At 38.7% G+C, this 17,047-nt stretch overlaps 1 protein-coding gene across 2 annotated transcripts in view; it reads left to right on the top strand.

The window, feature by feature from the left end:
• The window catches only part of LOC124878494 (vesicle-associated membrane protein 8-like), a 34,348-nt gene that overhangs the window by 9,982 nt on the left and 7,319 nt on the right, over nucleotides 1-17,047 (top strand). The window contains exon 3 of one of the 2 annotated variants that reach the window (XM_047382462.1): nucleotides 2,800-2,953. In XM_047382462.1, coding sequence (XP_047238418.1) covers nucleotides 2,800-2,953 — 154 coding nt within the window. Of the gene's footprint in view, nucleotides 1-2,799; nucleotides 4,305-17,047 lie in introns of those variants that run through there. The other variant, XM_047382461.1, reaches the window with a different exon arrangement.

Below are 17,047 nucleotides of genomic sequence, written 5' to 3'. Positions count from 1 at the left end.
AATATGCTAATTTTGTGAGATAGGAATTTTGGGTTTTCATGAGCTGTATGCCAAAATCATCCGTATTAAGACAATAAAAGACCTGAAATATTTCAGTTAGTGTGCAATGAATCTAAAATATATGAATGTTAAATTTTCATCATGACATTATGGAAAATAATGAACTTTATCACAATATGCTAATATTTTGAGAAGGACCTGTATTTTGACATTCAGAATGCTTTCCCACAACTTCGAGGTCAACCAAAAGTCCTTTTGCATTTGTTTACCATATTTACACACGCCTGGCTTTTTTGGCCATCAGGTACCAGACAGCTACTTAATTTCTGGGTTAATTTTCAAAATCTGAGAGATCCCACAATTGACAATTAAATAATCGTAGATATAACATCTTTGGTGTGGTGTGCAGCTACACCACGGCAAGCACAACACAACACACACAAACAGATTTTACTCACTAACATCCAGATGTCAGACTGGAAATCTCGCAAAACTCTTGAGATCAAATGTGAGTTCAGAGTAATAAACATGGCCAATGAGGAAGAAACAATGGTGATAGTTTGACTAATTTTAACAGAGAAAAAACATTACAAAAAGAAAAGCCTTAGTGAAAGGACTGGAGACAGCGGTAAACACCTCACATCGCTTTCTAATTGGCTACACTTCCCACCATTCAGCAGGCTGCATGCTCGTTTGGCCTTGAGGGGCGTCCCACACACTAGGATATTGGGCGTCCTGACGTCCTTCCAAGCAGACGAGATCACTCTTAACACACCACACACAGCAGGAATATTTCATAAGGTTATCTTTAGAGCCATCACAATAATGATGGCGTTAACAACAGGCTAACAATAACAATTAGCTTCAAAGAGGTCAATAATTGGAAGTGGAAGATCGGATGAATAATCAACATAATTATCTTGCCGTGTGAATCAGGCATTAGGAGACCCTTGGGATCATAGATCTGTAAAGGTTTTGGAAGGCTTCCATCATCGTCAGTGTCCACCAGGGAGTCCTTCAGTTGCCTTTGGGACCTTTTGACCACTATTCCTGGATGGGGAGGCCTTGAACCTAGTCAGGTGAGATTGCATGTCCCAAGCATCCCTCAGGAAGCCAGAGAAATTGATACAAAATTGCGGAGAGGGAACTCATCTAAACTTTTTCCATTTAGCCTCAGTTCTCGTTTGGGTGTCAAGTCTGCCCAGCACTACCAGATCCAATCCAATCAATCGACATCCTATGTTTTTTGGGGGGGGTTTTTAGCCCGAGTGCCCAAGGCTTTGTTCTTAGGTGACCTGGTCTGAAGTAGTCATGGCTCAGCCACAAGTTACCTTCCCCTGGCCTGGCTCAAGGGTATCTCCCTAGTTTACTGTGATGTTGCTCCACAAAGGTCTATGAATTGTGCTTAATCCAACCATTTTCCTTGATAGGAACTATGCTTGGAGAACCTAGCAGGAACCAATGCCCAAATGTCATGATTATATGGGTTTTTAAACTGCTCCATCACATAAAGATGCCTTTTTGGTTGAAAAGAACTATGAAACAGCATTTCATTATTGTTTCATTTTATTAAAAAGCAAAAACAAATGATTGATATACCAAAAAAGAAGAAAATGTGATGTGTTCAAAATGGCAGCAGTCCAACTAACCAGCTCACAGTTTTTATTAGAAATCATATGACCACGTGGCAAATAATTTCCTAGTAGGTGTAGTAGAGTCATAAAAAACCAACAGAACCAACATTCATTATTACATGCTCCTGAGTCTCTGTAATTGAAGAACTCATTGGAAGAGGTGTGTTCAAAATAACAGCAGAGTGGAGTTTAATTGCTGAGGTCATTCATTCTTTGAAGAAACGTGTTGTGCAGGTGGCCCTTATTTAAGGATGATGTTAGCACATGCTCTACATGCGTTTCTCCTGCCAAAACCTGCCAAACATTGGTCATTCCAGGTACTGTTCAGAAGAACAGTGTACTTTAATTAAAAAGTTGACTAGAGAGAGAGAAAACATATAAAAAAGTGTAGAAGATGATGGAGTGCCCTGCTAAAATGATCTCCAATGCTTTAAAAAGGAGAGTAAAACCTGTGGAATCGTTGGAAGAATAGCCAGAATGGCAAAGACTGAGCCTAAGACCAGCTCCAGGGTGATCAAAAAAGGTCTGAAGTTAACGGTGAGCTCTGTGACAATTAGAAGACGCCTGTGTTTGTCAGACGACCCCCAAATACTGATGCCACAGAACACTGAAGACAGTGAAGCATGGTGGTGCAAAGCATCATGAATAGGGACGTTTCAGGTACGCTGGAGTACCTGTTCAGAGGTGCCAGAAGTTGGTCGACTCCCAGCAGCAGTGAAGCAGTTCTCAGAAACGGTGGTTATACAACTAAATATTAGTTTAGTGATTCACAGGAATGATAAATCCTAAGGGGTTTTCAGTTTATACAATAAACATTTGAGTTTGTAAAGAAAACTACAGACACCTATTTTATTAAACAGAACAAAGTTCATTTTTCTTTGTTTTCTGTAATATGATTAAAAGATTGATGAATTTTTCTTCATGATTTGATGTGCAGTGTTCCCAATGCATGGAAATAAAAGTTCTGCCAAAGATTTTGAGCTGTACTCATATTTTTTAACACACTGCTACTATATTGACCACAGCTTTACAATCCAAAAACTGGCAGCCTTTTTTTTTTTTTCTTTGAATGTGCCCTCATCCAGGAATGGACGGATCGTTGGATTTGTTTGAAGAATGGTGAGATTGACATTTTGAGTGATCTTCTCATATCTCTCCTCTCCAGTCTCAGCAATTCAAGCAGACGTCTCACAAAGTGGCGCGCTCTTACTGGTGGAAGAACGTCAAGCTGATCGTAGTCATCGTTGTGATCGTGCTCATCATTGTTCTCATCATCATCCTGCTGGCCACTGGAGTCATTCCTGTCAGTGCGCCTGTAGGTCCTGTAGTCACTCCAACCACCAAGCCCTGAACAGGAACACGCACACAAGATGTACAATGAGATACAATGAGGTCATAAAAACAGTATACTGAGTAATATATTGACTCTAGCAAATTACTTATTGTTTCTGGTAAATATTTAAGGTTTCTTAGTTTCTTTAGGTTACTTTAATGCATTTGTTCCAAGCACTTTAATGACACATAAACTCTTTAAAACAGTTTTAGTAAAACCAGGTAGCTTTGGTGAGTATTTTTTCCTGTTCTGTGTTTTTTTTTTTTACTGGAAGCCCCCCAGTCTCCATCTCCATCCATAACCAGTTAACCGTCATCCTGACATATAGACGAACCCTTGAATGTTTGTAGATGGCAACATCTACAAACAAGGAATACTCTTTCATTTTAGATTCTCCATAGTTCATAATTTATGTTGTTTTCAAAGATCTGCTTGAGAAGTGTTAAAGAGGATAAATTTACGTAATGTGTTACGAGATGCACATCAGATTTTGATTGTAACCTCTTTCTTCATTGAAAGAGAATCTGCTTTTCTACACTCACACACGCTGTAAAGTAAATGTGTACTGCTAACACTGCACTGGCTCATCCGCTCTGATGTTTATGCAAACAATTGATTTCTACTTTCAAACATCCGTTACAGAGAAGCAGCCTGATGTGTTGAAAACAAACCTCTTAGCTGCTGTAAGAGGTTCAGGTTCTTTCAGTCTACCAGCTGGAAGAGACCATTTCTAGCCATTTAGACGCTGATTTATTCCTACAAAATTCAGGATCTTTTTTTTCTGAGCAAGACCCCCCGCCCCACACACACACACTTTCTGCAATCCCCAGACCGGTTTAGCTTCAAATAGGTCAAAATGTATCTAATTATGCAGTGTATATAGTCAATCCTCACCAATGTGTATATTTACTGCAACTATTAACACGTCTGTCAAAAGTGTCTAATCTTTAGAACCAAATTATTTAATGCTTAATTTTGTTCTATGAAATCCAGAATGATTCCTAGATATTTCTGTATAAATGGATAATCTACACTAATTAATTATAAAATGGTACGTTTTGGTTTTGTTGCTTTTTTCAGTAACAAGATGATGCTATAAAATGTAGGATGTGTTGGAACAAATTCTCTCTGTATTATTTTCTTGCCGTGTGTGATTCTGGGATGCAGTAACCTTTGTTCTCTTAGACTGTTGTTTTCGACTGGCCAGATAAATGCTGTTTGAGACGGCCCTGATAGCACACTGCTGCAGAGCAACTGTATGATGTAGCTGCTCATTAGGGATTATGGTATTTAATGATTTTACTGTCCGATGAAGTCAATAAATAGTATTTACCTCAGCTGTGTTGTTTGTAACTTTCTTCTTTGTTTATTCAAAAAGTTGCCTCAAGATGGCGACAGAACAGACGTCAACTTGTATTCTCAGATTTGAAACAAGATATAGCGCTATGGGTCCTCTCTATTCTACAATGCACCCCAAGAACACTTCACCCTCAATGAACCAACCTGTACTTATATTCAGCAATTCTTCATCCACACCCTTCAGCCCATTAAGTATTTATTTCCTCATTAATAAAAGCCCTTGGACATTACTAACCAAATTCTAGCTGACCTATTATCCATCTTTAAAAATACATCAAAACAAAAAACTAAAAAATTTAAATATCCCCCACAGATCTTAGGTCGGACTGAAAAATTTGAAAAAAAAAAAATGCAGCGGTTTATACTCCTTTCTGAAACACAAAACAATTCACCAAAACAGGATAGTCTCTGATTAACCAAATTGGATACCTTTTAAATCAGGCAGCTACGTACTTGCTTTGTCAAACCAAAAAAAAAAAAAACTTAGACCCACAAAAATTATGGCCCTGCTTTTGCATAAGGTCTATCTAAAAATCTGAAATTTTAAGTACAGAAAAAAGTAACCGGCAAAAAACATGCTAAACTGCTAACATTAGCTTGCATGTCACTGGTGGACATAAAAACAGTACAGTAATATTCTATTCCCAAAAGACAAACAATAGTACGTTCATCTTACTTGTGACAAGTTATCCCCCGAGCCCTGGAGTTGATAGTCCATTGATTTAAACACAGATATGCCGCAGTGCTTGGGCATCTTCTGCTGCGTTGGTGTAGCCGAGTAGGTAGGACCGCTTCAACATGGCGCCCGTATTTTATGCGCTCCAGCAAAAAATGCAGGGTCTAGTCTTTATATATTTCTATGGTCAATCACACCTTATGCTGCAAGCTCTACATGCCACACAAACTATGAGAAAATGGACAGTTTTAAAGTGACATACCACAAAACTGACTTTTACTTGTTAGACTGTAAGTTTATTTTCTCTCTTTTTTAATGAACTCCTGCTTATTCAGTTAGCCAGCTATCATTTATAACTGCTCTGCAGAAATACTGCGCATCTTCTTCACTTTCTGAATTCTCCTGCTCCGCTTCCTCAACTGACTAATCCCACTCATATCTTGCTCCTGAGATATCAGTGGATCTGGTGGCAGGCCTCTGTGATAAACAGTTTTTCCTGGGAAATCCTATTGGTAACAGGTGGACTCTATGAAGAATTCTCACTACTCCCCTTCCAGTCTGGTTTTACCCGATACACAAGTGAGTTAGAGAGCTCTCCAACAACCACGTAAGGCTGCAGATTCCGCTTCTCTTTTAACTTCTGTTTTCCAAGGATACCCAAGGCTCAAATAAGAACCCGGTCTTCTTCCTGCAGGTTCTGGGGTCGTACTTTGCTGCCATAGCTCAGCTTCTTGTTACATGCCTCTGTTGCCATGACAACTCTTTCTTCAGTTTGTCCACATATTGTTTATGTTTTGTTACTTCCTCTCCCTCTCAGGAACGGCCAAAACACATATCCACTGGCAGACAAGCCTCTTGTCCAAACATCAGGAAGTATGGCGAATATCCTGTCTCCTCATTATGAGTACAGTTATAAGCGTGTACCATAAATGCCACATGTTGACTCCACCTCTATTTGTCCTTTAAAATCAAGAGTACCCAGCATAGACAGGAGAGTATGATTAATTCACTCTGGCTGAGGATCTCTTTGTGGGTGATATGGTGTAGTTCTTGATTTCTTTATCCCCAGTATATTAAGGAGCTCTTTTATAAAGGAACTCTCAAAATCACAACCTTGGTCAGAGTGGATTAGGCAGGGCAGGCTAAATAAGTAACACGTTTCTTCCTCATTGATTGTTGGAATTCCTCTTTGATTTCATTAAACAGTGTCAGAAAGGAGGGAGGATTATTCTTTCTCTGTCTTAGACCTAACTGTAGAAGCAGGATTTCAGAGTCTGTAGCTCCACAAAGGAGCTGTTCCACACATGCAGTGTCTCTCTGTTTGGGAGTTATCCCTCCTCGCTGGACTACTTTTGTTAACATTCGCTCTACCCTCCTTAAATAGTTTTTCACCTGCACTTTGGTGTAAGGCTCTGAAGAAGTAAAGATCCTCAGGACTCTCTGGCAACCTGAATGCACTGTCTAGGGCAGGAGTCTCCAAACCCCAGACTCCGGTCCAAATCTGGACCCAGAGAGCAGCTATTCCGGTTCCTTGAACTCAGGATGCTAAAGCCCATTTTTCACTGGCTCTATTTAGGTGGTGTGGCTCCGCTCCACTCGGTCTCTCTCTACTCGGTATGGTACCAGTTGCGTTTCCATTGAACCACTGACGGTTGGAGCTATGGTGGCTGAAGCCCTGCCTCCAGCCATCAGCGTAGTGTGCTGTGGCGCTATTACATTACTGTTAATAGCTGTTAGGTTACTAGTTTGGGAGGTCATGCATGCTGATAGTACAATGACTTGATGGTGCACAGATGAGTGAGTAAAAAAGAGGGCTTATTCAAAAATAAATAAGGTGAACTATGAAAATCGCACATTTAAAGATAGGACAGAAGCATATGCTTTCCTTTTAACTTCCGTCGGGTGTAAGGCCTGTCTGCCTTATATGTTCAGAATCAGCTGGACTTCTAAAAATTGGAAATCTAAAAAGAAATGTTCAAACCAAACATAAGAACTACAACCAAAGCTATCCGCCTGGGTCTGACTGTAGGACAAGGAGAAAAATGAACTGAGGGGACAATAGGAGCAAGCTACATGGCTGATAACACACTCTCTTACAGCGCAACAGCGACCATACAAGTATTCACTGCGAATGCAGAGGATTTTAGGAAAACACAAAAACCCTCTCATTCACTGAGAAATGATTAAAGAGTGTAAAATTGTTAAACCAACAGATGTACAGAGCCAGTTCAAATGTGCCATTCAATGTGCGTTTAATATTGGTACTTAAATTGGATTGCACATTTCTGTTCAGCACATGATTTCATGGGCATATGAATAATTCATCAGTAGTTAAAAAAAAACTATTGGTAATTAAATGTTAAATAAAAATAAAATAAAATATTTTTGTCAGTTGATTTAAAATGTTCAGACCCCAAAAGGTTTGGATGTTGAAGGTAGTAGACCTACTGCTATTTCAATCAATATATTCCTCAGGGGATGCATCTGGATCATTAGCCCTTACTGCTTGTGAAATTTCCAAGGCAGGCCCTTTCAGGCTTTCCACAATCCTTTTACATTTCTCCAGAGTGGAACAGTCACACTCATCCACTTTTAATTGGGCTTGCTCCATCGGTGTATCTAAACTTTCTTCTCCAGGTGGTGTGTGACTTATGCCACAATATGTGCGTAGATGTCTGAAGACATTACTTTCTGATGTAGGCCTTGTTGTCTTCGGCAGCAGATCTCCCTCTGCTCCAATGATTAACTCTGCAGAGTTTTCCTGAGATCGAATCTGAAAGCAGCATTTCAGATGGAGAAGTTTCTCCAGTAGTTGTGCAACTATCTTGTGTACTGAATTTATGTCTCTCCTTGTTATCATTTTCTTCTCCACTTGCTTACACATGCAATGTCCAAAGTTTGCCTCAGTCAACAGGTGGGGCATCCAGAGTAATAGTTTTTGTGTTGACTCGCTACACTCACATAACACCATCAGTGACTGTAATTGAGGGCCAAACATTTTTCTTGTCACCCAAACTTGTTTTAGGGCTTTAATAGTCGTCAAGGTTTCTTCAATATATTTAACAGTGGTTTCTATGGGGACCTGATTTACTACAAAAGAGTGGGCTACATCTAGGCACCTCCCCTTTGCACCAGTTTTCCAATAGTGACATGCTGTAGTTAGATTTCGTTTTCTTTTTATTATAGCTACAGATTAACTAACTTTTTCTCTTGAGTCATAAACTAACAATAGATAACAGTTTAAATAAAAAAAATATTGAGGTCTACTTTACATTTGCATATTGTTTTTCTTTTACTCTTAGTATTAATTCCAGCGGTGCCCTCCATTCATGTAGCACTTTATCAGTATTTCAAACTACATATAGCACTCTGGGTTCTCTCTATTTCACAGTGCACCCCAAGAACACATCACCCTCAATGAACCAACCTGTTATATTCAGCAAATTTCTCAAACGCAAAATAATTCACCAAAATAGGATAGTTTCTGATAAATGAACATTGATACCTTTCAATGCAGGGAACTACAGGGGTTGGACAATGAAACTGAAACACCTGTCATTTTAGTGTGGGAGGTTTCATGGCTAAATTGGACCAGCCTGGTAGCCAGTCTTCATTGATTGCACATTGCACCAGTAAGAGCAGAGTGTGAAGGTTCAATTAACAGGGTAAGAGCACAGTTTTGCTCAAAATATTGAAATGCACACAACATTATGGGTGACATACCAGAGTTCAAAAGAGGACAAATTGTTGGTGCACGTCTTGCTGGCGCATCTGTGACCGAGACAGCAAGTCTAAAGAGTGCGCTGTAGTTTTTGATGCATTATCCAACACTTTGATGCAGCTATTTAAAGGAACCAAACCTATTATTTCAGTTGGAGACACACTTAGAAACCCTATAATGCTTGGTAACGTGGAGGTCAGTAAAAAGGTTTGTCCCAACAAGCTAATAAGAACATGTATACAGTAGGTTACTTTACCTCTTGGTAGGTTTTTTTGGTCTTCTATATTTGGGGAAATTAACTGGAAGCAAATTTGGTTAAATGGAGAGAAATTTTGTATAACCAACAAAGGTTGGAGATTATTTATAAAAATTTTCATAATATATATCCTGATAAAAAAAACTCTGGAAAGATTTAAACTTAATATTGACTACTCTTGTACATTCTGTGAACAACATACGGAGACAATTTCTCATTTATTTTATCAATGTACTCAAGCAATGACATTATGGGTAGAGGTACAACAATTTATAAAACTAAAAACTGGACAAACAATTCAACTTACAGAAAAAGAGATTATACTATGTTTTGATGATAAGGACATGGATAAAGATTTGATCTACTTCACCCAACTTCTACTCCTCCTTGGAAAATTCTCCGTTCGCAAGAAGAAATGGACAAACTCCAAACCAAACATATACCAATTCAACAAGGAGCTCCTTTCATACTGCACCACAATTGAAGGACTTGACAACAAAAAGCCAATGAAAACCATCTCAATTCTAGATAAAGTTAATGTGAATTTCTGTATGTAACCTGTTTATTGATCAGTTTACTTTCTTTTCTGTGCATGATCATATAATTCTATACTCAGTTGTTGTACCCCTGGTAGACAAATGTTTCATGTTATGGTTATGGAAATAATAAATAAAAAAAAAGTAGGTATCTCTGCAGACGAAGTGGGTGTTTCTGAATCAGGGGGTTTCTCAACCACCAATCCTGATTGGACGAACGAAATCAAGCGCAAATCAAGCGCAGCACGATTTGACGAGCATGTGACTATGGGCGTAACTGAACCCCAACATATGATTGGACGATAACAGGAAGTGATTTTTCTTTTTACATCGAATCTATTTGAAAATAAAATAAAATAAACAAAAAAGTCTCTCTACGGACTTGTTCTATTTTTTCCTAATTTCAGTAGTTTATTCTCTGGCATCGGACTTTTATTTATTTGTTTAGTTTCACAAAGTTGATCTTTTAATGATCAATGGTATTGATTTTTAGGAGATTTGTGAGGGCTAAAAGTACATATTGGGACAAAATGATTGATACCCTGCTTTTATTTTCTAAAACAATATCCGTTTTGGTCATGAAAGTAATGTGAAACTCACAAAAGTAGTTTGGAACAAATAATAATGAAGACATAAAAATATTTCATTAAAAAAATAATAATGGTAAGGAAAGTAGCTTGGAGACAAAGAATGGTACCCATTACTATATTTTTTTGTTCAACCTTTTGAAGCAGTCACCTCTGAGTGATTTATTTTCAATTCAAATTAAATTCTAATTCAAAAATACTTTATTAATCCCACAGAGAAATTAAATGTTGTAGCTCATATTAAACAGGTTTCTTCAAAGTTGTAGATGCATATTGCTGTGGGCTGGAAGGATCTCCTTTAGCGGTCTGTTTTACAGAAGGTCTGAAGAAATGTTTTAAACACAAGTAGGCTACAATAGATCACCTTTCTCCGCTTACATATTAAATCTGTGCTTTTTGACCTACAAATTTGTACATGTAGGCTTCATAATACAAACTGACATTAAAAATATAATTTTGAAAATTAACTTAATGATTGATAATTGCGTTATCTTCATTCTGCGCTTCTCCGTACAACTTCATACAGGTTAGCTCTGCATATATACCTTTGTGAAAAACAGAGGACATAAAACCAACCAATCACTGTTTGTAAGCACGGAACGCCTACAGGTTGCGAAACGCCCACTTTTAGTCTGCAGAGAACTCCTCAAAAGATTAGATACGTATCGGATTTAGGACCACATATCAGATTAGCCTGGGTCGCATTTGAAAAAATCGGGTCGTGAAAAGGGCAAAAAAATCGGATTTGGGTCACTTCAAGCTGCAGTGTGAACGTAGTCTATGAGAGGGTGGACAGTCCCGCAGTCAGGAACCCCATGTGCGCGTCGAGTTTTCCTCTGTCTCTTTCGTGGTTTTCCCACACGCCGGGCTGCAGGGAACCCTCCACATCACATCACCGAACACTGCCCTAGATGTTTGGTCCCGCGGGTCCAAAAATTTACTATTTTCTCTATTTTGTAATGAACTCCTATTCATTTAGTTATTTGTTTTTTCAACAACTAGTAAAACATTAACACCTGTTCAAATGTGTTTACTCATGGGAAACAAGGGTTACACAGGAAAAAAACAAAAAACATATTGGATTCAGGCTGCAATTCGATCAGTAAAAAATTAAACAAAAATGTTCCTAATTCCTTTATTTCTGGAAAAAAAAAATCTCAAATTAATTACCCAATTTTCCACACTGGGTAATAAAAAATCCCAAAAAAGACTGGGTGTCATATTTCCCATTAGGCAGAATGCTGAAGGTCTTTATGTTATGTCCAAAACCTAATGTGCAGAGAAGTTTAAACTTGGTTTGCTTTTCTTTAATAAGTAAGGTGAATTCAGTTAGAAGATGGTTTTCCTAGGGGTTATAAGTCCTAGTAAAAAGTAAGTAGAAAAGTTTTTAGTTATTAGGTTTTAAAGAGGTACTGTAGAAAATGTGTAAATGTATCAAAGACTAGATCTCAAATGAACAACATAATATGTTATACCATGTTATGTGTCATGCTATTTACAAAATGGTAAGTGAGTGAACCCAAACAAACAGTCAAAGTCATTGAGAACTATCTTCAGCGTAAAGAAGAACAAGAATTACTGGAAGTGATGGTATGGCCCCCACAGAGCCCTGATCCCAACATCGAGTGTGTCTGGTATTACATGAAGAGACAGAAGGATGTGAGAAAAGCCTACATCCACAGAAGATCTGTGGTTAGTTCTCCAAGATGTTTGGAACAACCTACCAGCCAAGTTCCTTCAAAAACTGTGTGCAAATGTACCTAGAAGAACTGTTGTTGTTTTGAAGGCAAAGGGTGGTCACACCAAATATTGATTTGATTAAGATTTCTATTTTGTTCATTCACTGCATTTTGTTGATAGATGAAAATAAATGATTAACACTTTGTCATAATTCATAATTCTATTTAGTGGTGGACCAGAGGCAGACAAGCACAGCTGAAGCAGAGTGGGATCAAAACTCCAGTTTTAATTTAAAAAGATAACTCACATGAAGGCGAGGTGCAAGGTGACAAGATTATCCAGTTCAAGGACAAAATCCAAAAGACAGCTCATGAGGACATTGAAAAGACATAACGACACCACGTGGAACAAAGGACGAAGGCAAACTTAAATACAGACAAAGGTGGACAAGAAAACAATAGGGCAGGTAATCAGAAGAACGGGGAACAGGTGACACAAGGAGGCTGGGAGGCAGAGGGAGCAGGTGAAACAGATTAACCAATAAGGAGAAACACAGACCCAAGCAGAACAGGAGACTACGGTAAAATAACCAAAACATAAGAAATCTAGAATAACCAGAAGATAGAGGAAACAGAAGAATCTGGAAGGAACAGGAAAAACAACAGAACCTAAGGCCTAAGAAAAAGAAACCCTGACTACAAAAGCAAACACTGAAAGAACAAACAGAATGAAGCAGAAGAAATGATGACTAGAATAAAAGTAAACAGTAACTAAAGCTAACCTGTTAAAGGAGGAACTGGAGAATAAAGAAAAACAGTGGAAACAGAGCTAAGAGGAACAACGAATGTAAAGGGAACAGAAACTGAGTAATTAACAACTAAAGAGGAAAACTAATGATGAGAGGAGAACAGACAGGGAGGCAAAAGGAAACCAGAATTGTCAGAACACAGAAAGTGATGAACAAGAATACAAAACTTCAAACAAGAGCATCTAGTAAAACAAAACACCAAACCACAAACAAAGTCCAAAATCTCACATCCTGACACACTTCCATTTTTGAAAGCATTCTTTGTTTACAGCATTTTTTCACACGTGCCTAAAGCGTTTGCACAGTACTGTATGTATATATATACATTGATATATATATCAATCACACGTGAAACAAGTTTCGTTTATGATCGAAAGGGTGGGATGTTGGTGAAAACTTTGGTGCCTTGGATGAGAGCCCTCGTCATAAACTGATACTCTGCATGACCTAAATTATTAATCACCCCCTCTCCCTGTCATTTAATCTATGGCCTAATTTATATTGAGGGCCCAGAGCAGTGGATCAAATGATGTCTCTGTTCGTCCCAAGGAGGGTTCCAGAGATGAAGAGTCCAAGATAAACATGCCACTGTATCAGGGCTTCAGTCCCAAGAATTATGTCTTGAACCTGTTATGAAGGGATGTTCTTTGTTTGACTAGTTAGAAAGGTTTTGGCAAGGCTCTTGAATACATCTCTGACTTCTTTACACTGTTCTAAAACTTGCATTTTAGTGTTGCTTATCTCCGCTCAGACAAAGCTTCTAATGAATAAACTCAAGCAGATCAACTGAGAACAGCAAAACTGTAAAGTCAGTTTCAAAATTCCTTTCAAAGATGGAAATGACTGATAATATACATAATGTTACAGTATTGCAGCAAACTGGTGTTTTAGTGTTGCTCATCTGAGATTGTGCTTGTCTAACATTACAACCAAATGATATTCCAGCTGAGGGCCCAGCAGAGGACAGCGAGGGGAGGGTCACCTGGGGTGTTCTGTCCCAGAGGCAATGCACAAACAGGGTCCTGAACATCAGTGTCAGTTTCCATGAACTCTCTGAACTGCTGCCATCAGGAAAACAGTACCACAGCATCAAAAGTAGAACCATCAGACCACTGAACACTCTCTGCCTCTGAAATACCGAACTGTTGTTAACATCATGTATTTTATAATACTGCAATTGTTTTATGTTTGTGCTCCGAGCTGTTTTTAATTTTCAGTGTAATACATTCCTGATCAAAATCTCAAAAAAATAATAATAATAATAATAATAATAACTTTGCACCATTGGATCTTACGAAGGTTCCAAGTAGAGCTTCATAATGCTACAATAAATGGGAGACAAAAGTTTTTGAGCAGACAACTTACTGACAACTGTGCTTAAACCTAAAAAGAGATTTTGTCATCTGATCAAATAAGACCGCAGCCTTTAAAAGCCAAACTCTCAGCAAAAATATGGATTCCTGTCATTGTTTTCATAACAGTTCTGACCCACATACAGAGAACACTCCGGAGAAAATAGAATGAAAAGATGTTTATTTTGACAAAAAAATGATCTGGAACGTAAACGGGCAAAAACTCCAACTGTGGGAAGAGTTGAAGAGAACTGGTGAAACAGGGAACACACGTAGATGGGAAAATGACAAGAAGTTCTGCAAGGGAAGTAAACGAATTACTGAGTGGATGTGGTCAGGTCGCCAGGGGTAGAGGGATGCGGGATCTGAGTTGTAGAAGCCGAGTATGTTCTGTTGCTCTCTTAGGTGTTTCGTAGGTGAGCTTGGAGAAAGTTGAGTTAGTTTCTTTGTGTTGATACTTGCAGTGGAGGGTGGACAGGGTACGCTTAGATCTTGGTCCAGGAGATGAAGGAAGCAGGACACTGCTAGCTTGATCGGTGATCCAGACAAAACAATAGTTAGGAAACAAAATCCTTAGAATGTAGGTCAACCAGGAAATTGTTAGTTTTCGAAGTATGAAGTCCAGTAACATATATCCAAAAATCCAGATACTTAGTCTGCAAAAGCACATAAACAAAGTTATTCCAAGAAACGAGAGACAAACCATAGACTTAGCATTGGCTGAGCTTGTTACCACAGAAGTCAAACACTCTGGTGTCAAAGTTCTGGCAGCCTCCTGCTTAAGTACTCAGAACAAGTACACAGAACAAGTTGCACCTGTCACCCAGCACACCTGAGAACTCCAGCACCGTCTGAAACACTGAACACAAGTTGCAAGCACAAAACACACAAAAACAACCCAGATCCCGACAATTCCATGTCAAGAAAACTAAATCTGTGTTTCTCTATAAAAAGAATTCGGACAACCAACAATTTGAACATCAAAATGAATGGAGAACTCATTGAAGAGGTAGAACAAAAAAATATTTAGGCGTAACATTAGATTCTCAGTTAAAGTCACATTAAAAGCATTGTAAGAACAATGACAGCTAGTATGAACTGTTTCAGAATGATCAGGAGCTATCTGACAATGGAATTTGCTCATGTCTTTTTGAATACAATGATCCTCTCACATCTGTCGTACTGTACTCCTGTTTGGTCTCAGACCAGTTAATCTACCTTAAAGCCAATCGAAAGCCTATTAAAAGGCTAATCAGGCCTTAAACACTTTTGCTTAAAAGCCCATTCGATTTCATCACTGTTACATTTTAAGTAAATATAAATTCTTAAATTTTGTGAAATTTGTTAATTTTGTTAATTTCACTATAAAAAGTTGATTTTTAAATGTTAAATTAGACTTGCAACTTAGCCACTTTGTAAATTTGTTAACAGTCTGGAAACCTCCAGATCAACGAGAGCTGCTACTGTAAAGTTCCATTTTGTAAAACATCTTTTGCTAAAAATGTATTTTCTTTGAAAGGAACCAACCTGTGTCTTCCCACTAATACAGGTCCTTCTCAAAATATTAGCATATTGTGATAAAGTTAATTATTTTCCATAATGTCATGATGAAAATTTAACATTCATATATTTTAGATTCATTGCACACTAACTGAAATATTTCATGTCTTTTATTGTCTTAATACGGATGATTTTGGCAAACAGCTCATGAAAACCCAAAATTCCTTTCTCACAAAATTAGCATATCATTAAAAGGGTCTCTAAACGAGCTATGAACCTAATCATCTGAATCAACGAGTTAACTCTAAACACCTGCAAAAGATTCCTGAGGCCTTTAAAACTCACAGCCTGGTTCATCACTCAAAACCCCAATCATGGGTAAGACTGCCGACCTGACTGCTGTCCAGAAGGCCACTATTGACACCCTCAAGCAAGAGGGTAAGACACAGAAAGACATTTTTGAACGAATAGGCTGTTCCCAGAGTGCTGTATCAAGGCACCTCAGTGGGAAGTCTGTGGGAAGGAAAAAGTGTGGCAGAAAACGCTGTACAACGAGAAGAGGTGACCGGACCCTGAGGAAGATTGTGGAGAAGGGCCGATTCCAGACCTTGGGGGACCTGCGGAAGCAGTGGACTGAGTCTGGAGTAGAAACATCCAGAGCCACCGTGCACAGGCGTGTGCAGGAAATGGGCTTCAGGTGCCACATTCCCCAGACCTGGGCTACAGAGAAGCAGCTCTGGACTGTTGCTCAATGGTCCAAAGTACTTTTTTCGGATGAAAGCAAATTCTGCATGTCATTCAGAAATCAAGGTGCCAGAGTCTGGAGGAAGACTGGGGAGAAGGAAATGCCAAAATGCCAGAAGTCCAGTGTCAAGTACCACAGTCAGTGATGGTCTGGGGTGCCGTGTCAGCTGCTGGTGTTGGTCCACTGTGTTTTATCAAGGGCAGGGTCAATGCAGCTAGCTATCAGGAGATTTTGGAGCACTTCATGCTTCCATCTGCTGAAAAGCTTTATGGAGATGAAGATTCCATTTTTCAGCACGACCTGGCACCTGCTCACAGTGCCAAAACCACTGGTAAATGGTTTACTGACCATGGTATCACTGTGCTCAATTGGCCTGCCAACTCTCCTGACCTGAACCCCATAGAGAATCTGTGGGATATTGTGAAGAGAACGTTGAGAGACTCAAGACCCAACACTCTGGATGAGCTAAAGGCCGCTATCGAAGCATCCTGGGCCTCCATAAGACCTCAGCAGTGCCACAGGCTGATTGCCTCCATGCCACGCCGCATTGAAGCAGTCATTTCTGCAAAAGGATTCCCGACCAAGTATTGAGTGCATAACTGTACATGATTATTTGAAGGTTGACGTTTTTTGTATTAAAAACACTTTTCTTTTATTGGTCGGATGAAATATGCTAATTTTGTGAGATAGGAATTTTGGGTTTTCATGAGCTGTATGCCAAAATCATCCGTATTAAGACAATAAAATACCTGAAATATTTCAGTTAGTGTGCAATGAATCTAAAATATATGAATGTTAAATTTTCATCATGACATTATGGAAAATAATTAACTTTATCACAATATGCTAATATTTTGAGA

This window comes from Girardinichthys multiradiatus, chromosome 12, assembly GCF_021462225.1.
Source record: "Girardinichthys multiradiatus isolate DD_20200921_A chromosome 12, DD_fGirMul_XY1, whole genome shotgun sequence".
Taxonomy (NCBI): Eukaryota; Metazoa; Chordata; class Actinopteri; order Cyprinodontiformes; family Goodeidae; genus Girardinichthys; species Girardinichthys multiradiatus.
The sequence above is the reverse complement of the archived record's forward strand: the minus strand, read 5'-3'. Positions and strand labels throughout refer to the sequence as shown.